Below are 16,758 nucleotides of genomic sequence, written 5' to 3'. Positions count from 1 at the left end.
AATTTTATTCACCACTTGAAATGTTTCAATTCACCACTGACTGTGGCAATACGGTGTTTGGTGGCGTTAGTGTTGTCATCGTGTATTGGTTTGCAACTTTACTCAAGTAAAGATTCAAATCCTTACACAACCATCCGAATGAAATTTGTATTAGCCTGGATGTCTGTTCTCTGTGGTCTGGCGTTTGCTCCCTACCGTTATCTAATAAGTGGGTTTGCGAAACACAACGTAATTAACATTTGGCGATTATACTTTTGTCACAGAGAACAGACATCCAAGCTAGATCAAACTTTCTTTCGAACACTATGTAAGAAGTCAAACATTTTTAGCGTTGAGACCACTAGCGACACCTAAGCAGCCAATGGTGAATAAGCATATCTAGACAAGTTTCATATTCACCACTGAAGGGAAATACCAGCTCCCCATCAATTTAATCGTCATTTTTTGGTAAATTTATCGATAAATGAATTTTTCTACCCCGATCCCAAATTAAATTTTATCTGGAACGACTCAATCACTAAAATACGAAATGGGATTTCACAGAAATTTCACAGAAATTTTACGCGCCATACAAAAATATTCAGGTTGTCATACAAAAAATCTTACAAGGGGGGACGGGGTGTCGAAAAATCGTAAAAATTCCCTTACGTAATAAATGGACAGCCCCTTACTTTGCTCATTACGTGTTGGTGAAGTGCTGATTGCACTCCACACATAAGGGCAAAGATTTCGACCCGAAAAACAGTGCAGTGTCTACCAAGTGAGTAAGACTGATGTAGCTTTAGCCTTTAGCTCATGAGAAAACACCAGCACCTGCTCGACTTTCGAGAAGGAAGCCATCAGTGTAACATAGAATGCCTTCTGAAATACTTCTCCAGATAACCAGATATCCACTCATCCCAGGAATGGAATTTCATGGAAAATGTCCTATATGGAAAACTCCAAGCTACTTGGAGCACTTTGGGAACCACTTTGAGCAAGGACAACTTTGTCCCAATTGACCAAAAGTGGAAACAACGAGGTATGTGTTGATCTGCGGTTCACAGGAGCTTCCACTAATGAACCGAGTATCCATAGACGGTAAATGCAAGAAAGTGCTTCGTGTTTAAGATGAATGTGTGTAGTGGGGCCACATCAAAGAGAACTTGAGCGCTGCCGTGGGAGTTGAAGAAAATGCTCCAGACATCGCCATTAAGCACATCCTTTGAAGATGACCTAATTTTGATAGGATCGTTCTCACTTCGCCATTTTGCCACCACACAAGACATCCATAGACCAATGTTGGTCGAACAACAGTTGTGTAAATCCCTTTGATATACTTGGGATTTAGACCCCAAGTTGTACCAAAGGTTTGCCGGCATTGCCCAAAGGCCATACAAGCTTTCTTGGTTCTGAACTCAATATGAGTTGTCCAGAAAAGCTTGGAATCAATAATGACCCCAACGTACTTTATCTGTTCAGTCCCATTGATTTCAGAATCAAAGAGACGCAAAGGTCGAACACCATTACGTTTTCACTTTTCCGTAAAAAGAACAATTGATGTTTTACTCAGATTTACTGAAAGGCCATTTAAGTAATATTTATTTCAATTTGTAAACCAACACTGTTTGACAGGGGGGCCTCTCACTGCGAAGCCCTCTTCCTTTGAACCCTCGGAGATGAACCAGCCCCTGGCTGAAAATCTCGATAATAAAGATAATAATAATAATAATCAACGCATCCCCTGGCTTTCTCCCATCTGCGTTGTAAAAAAAATAATAATAATAATGATGAGCAGAGGTGTTACTACAGCAATGGTTTATTGGCAAAAGAGGACGATACATGGAATGGGAAGGTATTTATAGTCTAGTAACAAATATCAAAGCCTACTAACTAATTAACCTAAGGTTTGCTTCTCAACACCCCCTCTCAAACCTAGCGCCTGGCGATGCTTCTTGAAAACATCCGTCGGTAGGCCTTTGGTGAGTAGATCCGCAACTTGTTTTCCGGTTGGAATATATTGCACTTCGATTTCGTGTTCTTCAATGCGTTCTCGTACAAAGTTATAGCGAATATCGATGTGCTTGAGCCGTTTCTGATCCCTTGGTTCCTTGGCTATTTGGATACAGGACTGGTTGTCCTCGAAGATGACTACTGGTGAATCCGGGTCCACTCCGAATTCCGTAGCCAGATTACGAAGCCAAATTGCTTCACATGCCGCTTGGCTCAGCGATACGTATTCCGCCTCGGTTGAGGATAATGATACCGTTGACTGCTTGCGCGTAACCCAGGTTACAGTGTTGTCGAATATCTTGAAACAGAAACCCGATGTGGATCTCCTATCGTTTACATCGCTGCCCCAATCTGCATCCGCGTAGCCGATTAGTGGATCGTTCTTGCTGCGACTGTAGACGAGTGAGAAGTCCTTCGTCCCTTGTAGATACCGCACGACTCGTTTCAGGGCCTTCCAGTGTTCTTCGGTTGGTGCATTCTGGAAGCGGCTGAGGAGATTTACTGCCGCACATATATCCGGACGAGATGACAGCATGAGGTACGTGAGACAACCCGTTAGCTCACGGTAGGGACACTTCCATGGTTCCTGGTCATCTTGTAGTTGGACCAGCTTGGTGCTTGGCTCCAGTGGGGTCGAAACCGGTTTGCACGATTCCATTCCGAAACGCTTCAAGAGATCAAGCACATATTTAGTTTGATTGATGCTTAACGTACCTTCCTTTCTATTGTGTTCAATCCGCAGGCCCAGAAAATGGTTTAGCTCTTGAAGGTCAACCATATCGAATTCTGCAGCCAACATCCTCTTGATTCGTTCCAGTTCTTCCAACGAGTCCGACGCCAGAATAATATCGTCCACATAGAGGACGACGTAGAGTTGAACCTTTTTCCTCGTGAACGTGTAGAGACAGCTATCATATTTTGATCGTTGGAAACCAAGCTTCACCATAAACTTGTGGAACCTCTCATTCCAGCTCCGAGGGGCCTGCTTCAATCCGTACAGCGATTTGATGAGTTTGCAGACTTTCTTCCCCCTCTCAAATCCTGGCGGTTGCTTCATAAAAACCGTTTCCTGCAGGTCCCCGTTCAAAAACGCCGTTCGTACATCCATTTGGTGTAGATGCAGTTTCCGCTGGACAGCAACAGACAGTAACGTTCGAACTGTGCTCATCCGAACCACCGGAGCGTAGGTTTCTTGGTAGTCCAGTCCGTACCGTTGAGAGCACCCCTTCGCAACTAGCCGCGTCTTGTATCTGCTTACCGTATCATCGTCGTTGTACTTGATCTTGAAGACCCACTTACATGGCATCGCACGACAGCCATCCGGCAGGTCCACCAAGTCCCAGGTGCGGTTCTCCTCCAGGGATTTGAGTTCGTCGTTGATCGCCAGCTGCCATTCTGGCCAGTCGTCTCGTTTCTTCGCTTCGTCGATGGTCTCCGGGAGATTCTGGATGTAGCTTTCGGCATTCAACGCAAACGCTCCATACAGGTGATAGTCGGAAAACTTTTCCGGCTGCTTCCGCTTCCTGTCGGTTCGTCGTACTGCTTTGGCTTCTTCCACTTCCTCATTTTCATCCTCTGACAGCGATTCGAAAACTTCATTCTCTTCTTCGGACGCCCTTGCTTCTTCTTCAATTTCATTTCCGGCTGGTTCCGGTTCCTGTTCCACATCCGAAACAAGATGGTCCTCCGTGTAGACGGGAGCTAACTTGGGCTTCGATTCTTCAATCAAGACGTCTCGAGAAACGACAACTTTCCGCTTTTCTGGATCCCACAGTCTGTAGCCGTTCACAGCATAACCGACGAAATAACACACCTTGCTTTTGTCGTCCAGCTTGCTTCTCTTCTCCTTCGGGATGTGGGTGTACGCCTTGCTGCCAAACACACGCATTTTGGACACATTTGGCTTATGTCCATACCATTTCTCGAAGGGGGTTACCGATTCCTGCAACGCTGACGTGGGACTTCGGTTAATCACGTATACCGCAGCCTGCACCGCTTCGTTCCACATGTTCCGTTTGAATCCAGAGTCGTCCAACATCGCACGGGATCGTTCCATGATGGTGCGATTCATGCGCTCCGCAACACCATTTTGCTGTGGTGTATAGGGCGCGGTAGTCTCCATCACAATCCCCTTGGTTTCGCAGAATTTGGTGAAATCTTCATTGACGTACTCACCACCGTTGTCGCAGCGTATCCGTGCTATCCTGCGCTCGAAATGTGCTTCTGCCATCGCCGAGTATTTCTTGAACATCTCCAGAACGTCACTCTTCGCCTTTATCACGTACACCGCCGTGAAGTGGGTGAAATCGTCGATGAAGCTCACGAACATTTTTCCTCCATCCCAAGCGGCTGGCTTGAATGGCCCGCAAACGTCGGTGTGTACCAACTCCATCGGACGACTAGATCTAGCTCTTGGTGTGTCAGAAAATGGCAATCTCACCTGTTTCGCTTTCATGCAGGATTCACAAATTTCGTTTGCTTCCAGATTCTTCCCGACGTCCAAGCCTTCCACCATGTTGCAACGAACCAGTTTTGCCAGGCCGGAATTGCCGATATGGCCGTATCGCCGATGCCACAGAACCCGCCGTGCTCCGGAATCAGCAGCTAGAGCCGACTCGCTTGATGGAATCAACTCAACATTCAGTTCGTACAGCTTGGTCCTCCTCGTAGCTGTGCAGACTCGTGAACCATCTGCTCTCGTGATGCTTGCTTCGTCGCGTGTGAATGTGGTGCGCATACCTCGTTCGCCAATTTTCTTGACAGAGAACAGGTTCAGGGTCAAATCCGGAACGTACAGAACATCGTAGACGACGCACCGCAGTTGTTTGTCATCCACCGTTGCTAGCATCCTCACCTCTCCAGCATATTCACTCACCAGCTGTTGTCCTGACTTCGCTACTGTGATGACCACGGGGCGCTCCAAACGATGGACGTTGAACAGGTACTCACTATTTCCAACCATGTGTTCTGATGCACCACTATCGAGAATCCAGCGAAATTTTCCGTTGCTCGTGCTCTTCGAGTCGTCGGTGCCCACAAATGCAACATCGTGCTGCGTGTCCGCAGCATTGGCCTTCTCCTTTGGCTTCTTCTTCTGCTTTGCCGGCGATTTTCCTGTGCCACAATCCTGCTTGCGACCGCTTCCCGGGCAGTCCACTCGTTTGTGTCCTGGTTTGCCGCATGCATAACAGTTGAAGCCGAATTTTCCAGGTTTTCCAGCAAACGCCGTGCCGGACTCCGAACGCACTTCAACCAGCTGCCGCTTGATACCTTCATTCAGCAACCTTGTCTTCACAAATTCCAGCGAGCACTGTTCCACTGGCAAGGTTTCCAGCACTGTTATCAGCTGGTCGTAGGACTTCGGCATCGATTGCAGCAAGTTGAATACGATCACCTTCTCGTCGAACTTGACTCCAGCTGACTCCAAATCTCGAACGTTCTTCTCGAAGGCAACAACGTGTTCCTGCAGGGGGCGAGATTCGTCATACCGCAATACCGACATTTGCTTCAGCAGGTAGAAAATGCCGGCGACACCTTTCTTCTCGAAGAGTCGCTCCAACGTGGACCAGATTTCCTTGGGCGACGTTTTCCCCTTGATGAAATCCAAATGCGAATCCGCGATCTTGTGGATGATTATGGATTTGCACTTTGCGTCTTGCTGCCTTCGTTTTTCACGTTTTTGCTCCTTCTGGGTCTTGACCACGGCGATGTCCGTCTCTTCGTCCGCGTAGAAATCTTCCTCTTCCAAGCTCTTCCGGATGCAGTGCACCAGTCCCAATTCTTCCAGGTAGGCTTCCATCCTAAAACTCCAGTTTGAGAAGTTGGCTCCATCGAAGAGGTACACCCGTTGGATTCTTTCTTCGTCCATTCCGCTTCCGATTGTCCGAATCGCACTTCCGAAACCGAACTTACTTCGAAACGACACCCGTACCGAATTTTCACCTTGCTCGTGAAAATTTTCTTCTTGGCCTTGACTACTCCAAACAAACCAAAGTTGCTATGGATATCACGTGCTTTGGGCCGATAACCTGATGAGCAGAGGTGTTACTACAGCAATGGTTTATTGGCAAAAGAGGACGATACATGGAATGGGAAGGTATTTATAGTCTAGTAACAAATATCAAAGCCTACTAACTAATTAACCTAAGGTTTGCTTCTCAACAAATAATAATAATAATAATAATAATAATAATAATAATAATAATAATAATAATAATAATAATAAAGGCCATATTGGCGACACCAACCCTGAACTACCTCAAGAGCGTTTTTCATCAGGTCGAAAAGGGTGCTGATGCACATACCGACTAACAATGTTAGCTAGACGTCGGCAAAACCAAAGTAGGAAAACCACTATTATTGAGTTGCCTCAATAGCGTATCTGCTACGAGATTCCACAAAAGTGATGATAAGACTTCTTCTTGGGGGCATCCACCGACACTCAATTTTCTAATCGCCGCTTGACACAATGTCGAGAAGAGATGTCGATTTTTGAGCAATTATTGGTGAATCCAATTGGAAATCATAGGAGATATACGATGACCCCGTGCGGCTTCCAATATGGCATCGAAAAGCACGTTGTCAAAGGCACCCTCGATATCTAAGAAAACACCCAAGCAGGATTGCTTTTGAGCGAATGCCTTCTCGTTATCTTAAAAACACGTGAGTAAAAGTGTCACAGTGGACTTACCAGATTGGTAGGCATGTTGGTTCACATGGAGAGACACATTGGCCAGATGAACATCACGATCGACAGTGCGTTAAAAGCATTTCAGAAGAAAAGAGATCAAACTGATAGGTCTGAAACTCTTTGCTTCGTTATACGACGAACGACCTACTTTCGGAATAAACTTTACAGTAATATCCCGCCAGGATTTGGGAATATACCCTATAGCAAAACTGCAAAGAAGTAGTTTTTCCAAAACATGTTTGAAATAATCAAATGCCTTCTGAAGCAAAATAGGATAAATCCTATATATTTTTTTTTATTCTTTATTATTGTGTTTTTTAACTTAATGTTAGTTTAACACACTAAATTAATGAACGAATGAGAGAGCTGTTAAATTAATTCATACAGGTTACAATCGTGGAGAAACTTGAACAATGTTTTGATGATAAATCCTATCTGCCCCAGGAGATTTGAAAGAAGCAAATCCTCTTAGTGCCCACTCAATCGATTCTAAAGTTATAATACTCCTTTTCTTCCCACAACTTGAAACGACTATTTCTATGCCACAAAACCGTTTCCTAAAAAAATACTAAAATAAAACTTATTGCGAATTGGCTATATCTTTCGAAATCAATGAATAAATTGTTTGGTGCAAATCAATAGTTTTCTGACTGTTTATCGATAGATCCTCTATTTATTGAAACAAGTAAATAGTAGTTATTTTAACCTTATGAGATTACAGTCATATTCTAAAACAAAATCGCATCATATTCATCTATAATCCTGTTTGTCCCGAGTTCACCGAAAATTGATGGTGCTCTAGAGAGCAACCAGGGGAAGTAGAGAGTTAAGTGTGCAATTGACGATAATTAGCAAAGCTACAGAACATTAAAAACGGCAATTTACGGAAACCAAGTTATGCAAGGTATAAGTTATCAGTCAGAGCTAAGAAATACCCCAAGACATTGCATATGATTTGAAAACCTTATAGTATACAGTTCTCATTTAAAGAATAACACGCTATGGAGAAATTCGTATCCCAAGCAAGTTTATTCCCCTCAGGCATAACTTTACTTTTTACTTGCCTCTTCGGCACTTTGCCGTGCTTCTTCAAACTTGAAATCAATCGGTTTGTCGTAGCCCATGATTTTGATGTAATGCGTTGGATCGGGGAAAAGCGACGGATCGACAAACAAGGATTTGTCTCCGACCATGAAAGTGGTAAACATACCGGGCACTTCGGGTACTACCACATCCTCCAGTTTGAATTTCGTCTAGAATAGATTGGGATTTATGATAAAACTGAGCTAACAATCTTTATCTTACAATATTACAGGGAATCGCGCCACTTGGGCGGTGGTTCTATATTCGTCTGTTTTCCACTATAACTCAGTCAAATTTGAACCAATTGGCACAACTTTTGGAATGTGGTGAGATAGGGATAGTATCTACCCGAGTACAACATTTCAAGTCAATTGGTTCAAAATTGACTGAGTTACAGTGGCAAACAGACGAATATAGAACCACCGCCCAAGTGGCGCGATACCCCACTTACCATTTGTTTCTGAAGCAAAAACGTTATTGTAGAAGCGGTGTACTCTTTCTTTGCGTCGTCATAGTGAAGTTCCGTGACGTACCGCTTGGTAATCAGATGAAGCAGGAGTGGCGTAACGAATGTAAAGAAACCGGCGAATCCACATATGGCAACAATCATAGGGGTTCCACCGATTTTGCTGGCCTGCTCCAGCAGTATTGGCTGCGCGACAATGCCTCCCAAACTGGTAGCCAGGGAAAACACTTTTACCATCCGGATCTGAGGCGTCAATATGCCGTTATACACTTTGAAACCGTGACCGTCCGAAGCGGTGTCCGACACTTTGGAGCACAAGCATCTGAACGGAGCAATGGATGTTCGAAGACTACTACTGCTGCCGGAAATCATTTGCGCCAAACCTTTTCCAGAAGGCAGTGATTGACGCTGAGCACATCGCACTAAAACCCGCATGGACAGCATTCTGGCATTGAAAACAATTAATACTGCAACTGTAACAAGTTAACTTTTAAGAATGAACTTAAATGTATTTCAATTTTTCACGATTTATGTTGTATAACCACGGATTTGAGGCTCGCAGTCCGGCAGCCGATCAAAACAAACTCGCGGACAAAATAACACGAGATGACTGACTGACGTTTTTGGTCGACTGTGGGCACAGAGCTGTGCGTTATTTTCTATCGGTTCACTATGGCCGGTTTCAAACAATCCGGCGGCCAAAATAGTTGTTAATGCATCAAATTGCAAAACGATGATTTCCCGCATTAGCCTCAAAGTGAGGTTATTTTTTTGTGGAATCCCAAACGAATTAGTGATTGAGCCGTTCCAGATAAAGTTTAATGTGGGATCGGAGTAGAAAAATTCATTTTATCGATAAATTTACCAAAAAAAATATGAGGAACTGGTATTTCCCTTTCAAACTTCTAAATTCTCACGACATAACCTCTACTTTTAATCGCCAATCAGTACCCTGATCAGTACAAATCTTTTCTTGCTACACTAACACAGCAAAAAAAAAATATTGCTTTTATTTATTGAAAAGTTTCCTTGCCTCGCTGAGTTATTTAAAATTTAATGAAAATTTCAAACCACGCCCTATGTACATAAAATTGGCCACAATAGGCCTTTTCAGTTGACAGGTTCACGTATGCCACTGTTTACAACTGCCGAACAAAGGCGCAAACGCTAAACTGTTAGTTTCATAGAAGAACTGTCAAAGGCCCCTAAAATCAGCTGATTTTAGACGTCAAATAAAAAGGCCCATATGAGCCATTTTACGAAGTGACAACAATGATATTGATTCCCTGATAAAAATTTCCAATAGAATCACCATAAACTACCATTAAATAATGATAAATTTGACTGTTCAACAACAAATTATATTGTGTACTTATTTTCCTGCTGAAAATGCTCTACTGAAACTACAATACGTGAACAATAAAATCTATGGTACTAGAGATTTCAATAATAAAAACACTATAAATTGTATGGTAGTTGACTCAATTTGCTCCAGAAAATTTGGATTTTTTTATGGTAAAGATACAAAACAACCACCATTTTCTATTGTGAAAGTGACTTTTACAATACATGCTATGGTGGAAAAAAATAGAGTCTGTTGTTACTCTATCGTTTTAAACAATTGAATTAATGGAAACTACCATTCATTTCAGCGTATTTTAACAATACATTCTGTTGTATCTCTATGATCTTTTTTTATCAGGGTTTTCACGAGTTATTGGACACTATTTAGCTCTTGTCAAAATATTCATTCATAAAATCGGCTCGTAAAATGGACTATTGGATATCGCACAGCTCTAACCATGCCACGGTTGCCAGTTCACTTATCTAAAATCATCACACAACCGGTTCGCAGCCGATAAAAACAACCTGCACGTCATCGTTCGCTGTCAGTCAGGTTAAGTTTTTCTTACCGACAACAACACCGTCTCGCTAGCTTCTGCTGCTCCCATCCTGTGTTTGTTGGATTCCTTCTCTGTGAAAATAATAGGATTGTTTTCTCCATTATCACCTCTCGGTTGGCTCTTGTGATAAGATTACGATTGGCGGTGGTGTGTGCAATCTGCGTGGTACATTTGTGTGCAATTCTGTTTAACTTATTCGGTGCTTACATAACGCTATCGGGTCATTCCCGTTCCGCTGCAAGTACAAAAGCCGGTGTTCGAAGGCCCGGACGATTCAGTGTAGTGTAGGACTGTTGTGCGTGATTTGTGTGCGGTAGTTGATTTAACGTTTGAGGAGGAAAGAAACCCATTAGGAACGGCAAGATGTCTCGCAACCCGGCTGAGAACCAACTGAACCTGTTCAAGGAGGCCCAGAAGGTAGGTTCTTCGGGGGGAAGGATTCTCGTGGGTCATCAATATGTGCATCAACTGGGATATGCGTCTTGTGCGTGCATGATCTGTGTATACGCGGTTGTCTTCCGCTCGTGTGAATGTGTTGCTTCTTATGGTGCCGGTTATTATCATTCGCAGTGATCTTTGAACCCTTACAGCGAGCTTTGATTTCCATTCTATTCAAGTACCTTCTCTGTAAAACAATGGTTAATAGACTACATCTACTGAAGTACTTCTGAGAAAAAAAAAGCTAAATGACTAGGCAATCTATTAATTATTAGCAATTCTGATGCAATTAGAATGTTAAACTTATTTGGGTTGTTTGAAACATTATTGTGCCACAAATACAACAATTGGCAGAGCAAGAAAATAGCTAGCTTCCTAAATATGTTTATGTACTACAATTATTCTTTTGGATTCTGGATTTTGTAAATTTTTTTCGGAACTGGATGATTACTGTTGGCTGCTTCTTGGAAATCGGCTAAAACGATTTGAAATATTTCTCTGAAAAGTGCCTCGAAGATTTTTGTTACTGTTTAGATATCTCAAGATCTTATCGTTTATTGTATTCATCAAAAGCTAAAAAATCAACTTTTTTTACAAATAATTCTTACGTAGCTCTGGAGAAATCCACTAGAAGCAACTAGAAAAAAATCTGGTTTTTCTCAGAAAAGCACCTGAAAAAAAATTCCACAGGAACTCATGTCGGAATTCAATTATTTCCGAAGAATCTCTTCATTATGTTGAGAGTTTCTTCAATAAATTTCTAGGAGCAGTTTTTGAAAGAAATGTCCAAACAATTTTTTGGAGCAGTTTTGAAAGATAACTACATAGGAACTCTTGTAGAAGTTTCCGTGGGAATATTTCTGGTGGGATACTAAAAATCTTAGAAGAGACTCCTGGAGAAATTTTTTAGAGGAGTTCAGAAAGTCGAGAAGAAAATCATTGAATATATCTCCTGGAATTACTCAAAAAAACCAAATGAACTGTCCGAATGTAACTTCTCCTCCAAAAGAATTCCAAGAGAATTTTCCGGAAGTATTCCTGGCAGAGCTTAGAAAAATCTCTGGAATTAATTCCTTATGAATTTCTAATGAACTTACGGAAGAATCGCCGGAATAACTGCTGGAATTATTCCTGGGGGAACTAATGCAATAACTTGCGATGGATCCCGGATGAACCTCTGAAAATTCTTTGATAAACAAACTAACAAACATCTGGAAGAATTTCCGAAGGGACGTGTAGAAGACGTACCGCCAAACAATTAGGAGAATTCCCGAAGAAAACCCAAAGGAAATTCCGGACGGATCTTCTAAAGGAATTTCCGTTGGAACACATAGAAGAATTTCCGCTGAAATATCTAGAAAAATTCTTAGTGGAATTCTTACTGGAATTATTGTTAAAATTGGCAGGGCATTCCCGATAGAACTGCTAGAAGATGTCTTGGTAAAACTCATACGAAAACTCCTTGACGATGCCCCTACCCCTATAAAACTTCCAGAGAAGTTTCTGGCCAAAGTGTTGAAAGAATTTCCGGTGGAACTCCTAGAGGAATTCTTGGTAGAAATCTTAGTGATGTTTCGAATGGAACTCTCAGAAGAATTCCCCGTGGAACTTTTAGCAGAATTTCCGTGAATGCGTGGAGAAATCCCAGGTGGAACCTCTAGACAAATCCTTGGTAGATCTCTTCGAGTTTCCAGTTCGAATTCTGGAGGCATTCCTAGTTAAGCTTTTGGAGAACTTCTTGTTTTAGTTCCTAAATAAGTTTCGATAAAAATCCCTTGAAATTTCTGGTATATTTCCGGGCGAAAATCCTGAAAAAAAATCCTATGATAACTCCTGGAAAAATTGGCAGCGCTGATCCTAGAGAAATTTACGATGAAACTTATGGTAAAACTGCCTGCGAAACTCCTTATAAATAATTCCCGGTACTAGTCATACAGGAACTCCTATAAATCGCCAGTGAAACTCCTGGGGAAATTTCCAGCGAAACTACTGGAAGCACTCCTGGAGCAACTACTACTCGAACTTCTGGAGAAATTTCCGGTGAATCCCCTAGAGGAATTCCCGCGTGGAATTCTTAGGTGCAAGTTTTCTGGGAGAACTATTCGAAGTTCCCGGCAATTCAATTCTGGATGTATTCAAAAAATGCTGGAATTCTGGACAAATTTCTGGTGGAAATCCCTGTGTTTCGTATGGTGCAGGAGTTCCCGCAGGATCTCATGGATTTTCCGGTAGAAATTCTGAGGAATTCCCGCGGAATCACTAGAGGAATTCTTTGCTAAACTCCTGGAGTATTTTATAAAAGAAGTCCAATTGGAATCCCCAGTGGTTAATCTGTACGGATTGATTTTGCATTTTTCTGTGGATCATTAATCTTTTCTGGAATCTCCAGAACACTAATATACACCCGGAACTGTTTGTTTTCTCCAATATCTGGAATTTGAAATAAACTCACACAAACTGTATTTTCTTCAGGTATTCTCCCTGAAGGCTTTGTATCTATGCAGACTATTCCAAGAATGTGTCACTGAGTTTCTTCTGCAGGGTGCCTACTACCTAACAAAACTAGGATTATTAGAGAATTTCATATAACCAGGAAAAAACTTGAATTAATCACTAAATTTTGGAATCGAAGAAAGAAAAAAATCTAGAAGTGTTACTTAAAGCCAAATATGTGCAGGATTATATCAAATTAAACCTTTATGCCATTTTTTCATATATTCTACAAAATATATTTTGTATCATACAAAATTCTGTTCCAACTTCCTTATAAGCGATTAAAACTACTTATACACCAAATTGAAAAGCAGGCTTTTCTTAGCAGATAAAAAAGCCACGAAGATGAGCAACACTAGCCTGATAGCAAACACAATCTAACAATGATCGAAAAAAAAAACAGTAATTAATAATAGCTTTACGAGTCTTATAGATCGAATCTATTAAAGCTGATTCGAAAAGCTAACTTTGAATCACCGGCTGCAGCGCAATTAGAAACTCTACGATGATAATAAGTAGGTATGCTCTCATCCACCATTATCATATTCCTCCCAAATGTATGATGTCAATCATCAATGTATTAGAGTATTGGTTCAAAGTTACGGCATCAGGGGTATGAGTTAGCACAATTCTACAAAAGGTACGAAATCTAAATTCGGGGCACTGGGACCGCGACCGGGGAGGTGTTAGACCATAACCCCCCTCGGTTGCCAACGGTTGGAGTGCATCAAAAGCTGCGGCCGGTAAACAGCTTGCGCTATCTTGAGCCGTATATTTTCGGACCGTTTTTGGGTGGTGCGATAAGAACCACCACCGGCTCGCGATGATAATGGCCTGATGAACGACACGAACACTCGAAGCAAGCACACGAGACAGTTTGTTTTGCCTCCGGGATTCCATTATCATGCTTGCGAATGTTAACGCGTTCTTTTTTATTAGAATGCCATAATCTGCTAAATGTGTGTATTGTCTATCTGATACCCAACGGCTCATTGGGTATGTATTGACTCTGATGAAGATATGCGTTTTTCGAGAACACTGCATATTCTGTATTTTTTTTATTTGCACTTACCTATGTATTGTGAAACCAACGTCCGTCTAAAAGCTTGTGCATTGGCCTTCCGCTGATGCCTTGGAGGCATTGCATTTGCACGGTACCGCAAAATTAACACATCACTTACAATATGTAGCAGCACTTGTTAATTTGATTTGTCGAACATCGGCGAAAATGATTATTTGCTGATGATGAACCTGGGCTTGTTATTAGGGGAATATCTGTAAGTATAAAGAAAAACGTCTTGTACCGACGTTTCGAACCCTCTGAGCAGAATACCCTCTTCGAATGAGTGTAATAAGTTTCGTACCTTTTAAATCCACCCTATTTAGCTTACCCTTTGACAGATACGCGTATTTTGACTACCACTTGTAATCTTCCTCAGTGGATAACTGACACTGAGGAAGATTACAAGTGGTAGTCGAAATACGCGTATCTGTCAAAGAATAAGCAAAATAGGACGGAATTTAAAGGTACGAAACTGATTACACTCATTCGAAGAAAAACGTGTTTAGTACTCGACTTGAGTCGAGTCAAGTACAAGACACTGAAGACGACCTTACAGTTGAGGTCGAAATACGTATCTGTCAAAGGATGCAAATTCTTAGTGGAATTCAAAGGATTCGGTTACATTTATGCAGACCTCTAGTTTTAACTGGTTGAAATTTAATTTGTACTGAAACTTGGAACTTGGAACTTGGTTAATTAAGATTTTTTTATAACTTTCAATCAATTGTTTCGCCTGTTGGCCGAAACAAAGGTGGCATGTATGTATATTCTGAAGACATTATTTCGGCATACGATGACTTGTAGTATAGTCAGCCTTGGATGAACGAATGTCCAAATCCGGTTACTTTCGAGTTGCAGTTGGAGCTGAACATTCTCACCGTTCCAAAATCAAGTACCGTTGCTTCAGGAAGTAAATCAGCAAATTGCGTAAATCCTTAGAAAACATTTTTGAAATCCAGGGATGGGCGACTCGATGATCAACCGCTTAAAGCAAACAACTTTCTTTCTTAGCAAGTCAAGTTTTACCTCCTGAATCAGTTGTTTTGGACTCTCAGAAGCTACGCTCAAAATTTAAGCTAAATCAATCAAGCCTAAGGGGGCGCTCAACAAGCTAGAAGTTTGTATGGGAAAGCGTGGCCAAATGTATGCAGAAATCTTAAGTTTTCGATTGTTGCCGCTAGGTGGTGCTGTAAGTGTTCAACAATTAAACCCTTTGGTATTATTGTAGGTGATTGTATGCCAAACAACTTTGTCAAAGACTACAAAGTGATCCGACGTCTGTGAAAAAGTTATACCCTAGGCAATGTGAAAACAAGTATTGAGATTTAATTATTGATATTATTCCTTTACATGTATTGGAAAAAAAACAACCATAAATTTTCGGCTCTCGTGTGAGCTTGTTCGAGCCCGTATGACGTTAATCATCAATATTAACTTCTTTTCTCGATCAGCCTAGGCCCTAGATAGCTGTGTAGTGTCGGTAGTGGTTGTCTCCAGTGCCGGATTTACAAATGTGGGGGCCCGGGGCCACAGTGTTGTGGGGGCCCCCAACATATTTTTTTTTTCATTGTAGAAAATTCCAGAAAATTGGAAAAATTCTTCCAAAAATTAGGGTTGTTATCGGAGAAATTTAAATCTAAGCATAACAGGGAAACAGATATGAAAATTTAGTCTGAAGACGTTAGTAAAACAAATTTTATCAATTAAATAACGCTTTATCCGAGAGTGTTCATAGCATTAGATTCCATTGATCAAATCGATTCATGAGAAAGTCCTTTAAGAAATTTATAAATAGATTTTATAGGAGACATTTTCGATAAATTTCAAATAAAATTTATAGCACTATCTTTAGGACCGTAATTGCAAAAGCTCTAAATAGAATTTCTTGCGGAATCATTGATGAAATCTATAGAGTTGCTAATCAATTATCAGGTTTCTTTTTTTTTTTTGTGGAACTTAAGCATAAGCATTTTTAACGCGACTTCGAGAGGAGTTTCTGGAGAACGCGCAAAATAATTGTTAAGAACTCTTTGTGAAACTTCAAGGGGCAAAAAATCCATAGTGGCATTTTAAGCGGAAATTCTACTAAAAGCTGCTGAAGAAATTTCATCCGAAATCCAAAATGAGTTCCTGGTGGAATTTCTGTTTTATTTTGAATAAAATCTATATATATAAAAATGCAGTGGCATACGTGGGACCGCACATAACTTGCGAACGGATGGTCCGATTTGGGTCGTCTAAGTTTTGTTCTGTTAGTTTTCACCCAAGGAAGGTTTATGAGACAAAAAACATGAAAAAATTGAGAGTTTTTTGAAAATCGGGTTTTCGAGTATTTTGAACGGGGACTTGGTCATGACTAGGGACTTGAAACGTCAAAAAACGCAGTAGGCAAGACAAAGTTTGCTGGGTACAGCTAGTTATAAGTAAAATTTCATAATAATCTTTGGCGGACGAAAACTTTATTTTTTTTCAGGATCTTTCAAGAATTTCTCCCCAAATATCTACTGCAATTTTCATAAGGAACCTATGGATTTGTTAAGAGTTCGCCTTAAATTACACATTCAAGCCAAGAAGAAAAATTCGTCATGAATTTAATCATATTAAGGTTGAAGGATTCGTCATTGACAAA

The 16,758-nt window shown here is 41.3% G+C and overlaps 2 protein-coding genes across 3 annotated transcripts in view; one reads left to right on the top strand and one right to left on the bottom strand.

The window, feature by feature from the left end:
* Positions 1-7,686: 7,686 nt before the first annotated feature.
* LOC109430956 (transmembrane protein 70 homolog, mitochondrial) lies at positions 7,687-8,822 on the bottom strand. The gene is made up of 2 exons (XM_019707072.3): positions 8,217-8,822; positions 7,687-7,935 (listed from the first exon to the last, which is right to left on the bottom strand). Exons 1-2 carry the CDS (start codon positions 8,673-8,675, stop codon positions 7,732-7,734), a joined length of 663 nt encoding a protein of 220 aa, XP_019562617.2. The 5' UTR covers positions 8,676-8,822; the 3' UTR covers positions 7,687-7,731.
* A 1,286-nt stretch (positions 8,823-10,108) lies between these two features.
* LOC109430890 (catalase) overlaps positions 10,109-16,758 on the top strand; it is a 37,411-nt gene continuing 30,761 nt past the window's right edge. Inside the window, exon 1 of one of the 2 annotated variants that reach the window (XM_019706975.3) lies at positions 10,109-10,552. In XM_019706975.3, coding sequence (XP_019562520.2) covers positions 10,499-10,552 — 54 coding nt within the window. In that variant the 5' untranslated portion in view covers positions 10,109-10,498. The remainder of the gene's footprint in view (positions 10,553-16,758) is intronic. The other variant, XM_019706976.3, reaches the window with a different exon arrangement.

The sequence above is a fragment of the Aedes albopictus genome, chromosome 2 (genome assembly GCF_035046485.1).
Source record: "Aedes albopictus strain Foshan chromosome 2, AalbF5, whole genome shotgun sequence".
In the NCBI taxonomy this organism is placed as follows: Eukaryota; Metazoa; Arthropoda; class Insecta; order Diptera; family Culicidae; genus Aedes; species Aedes albopictus.
The sequence above is the reverse complement of the archived record's forward strand: the minus strand, read 5'-3'. Positions and strand labels throughout refer to the sequence as shown.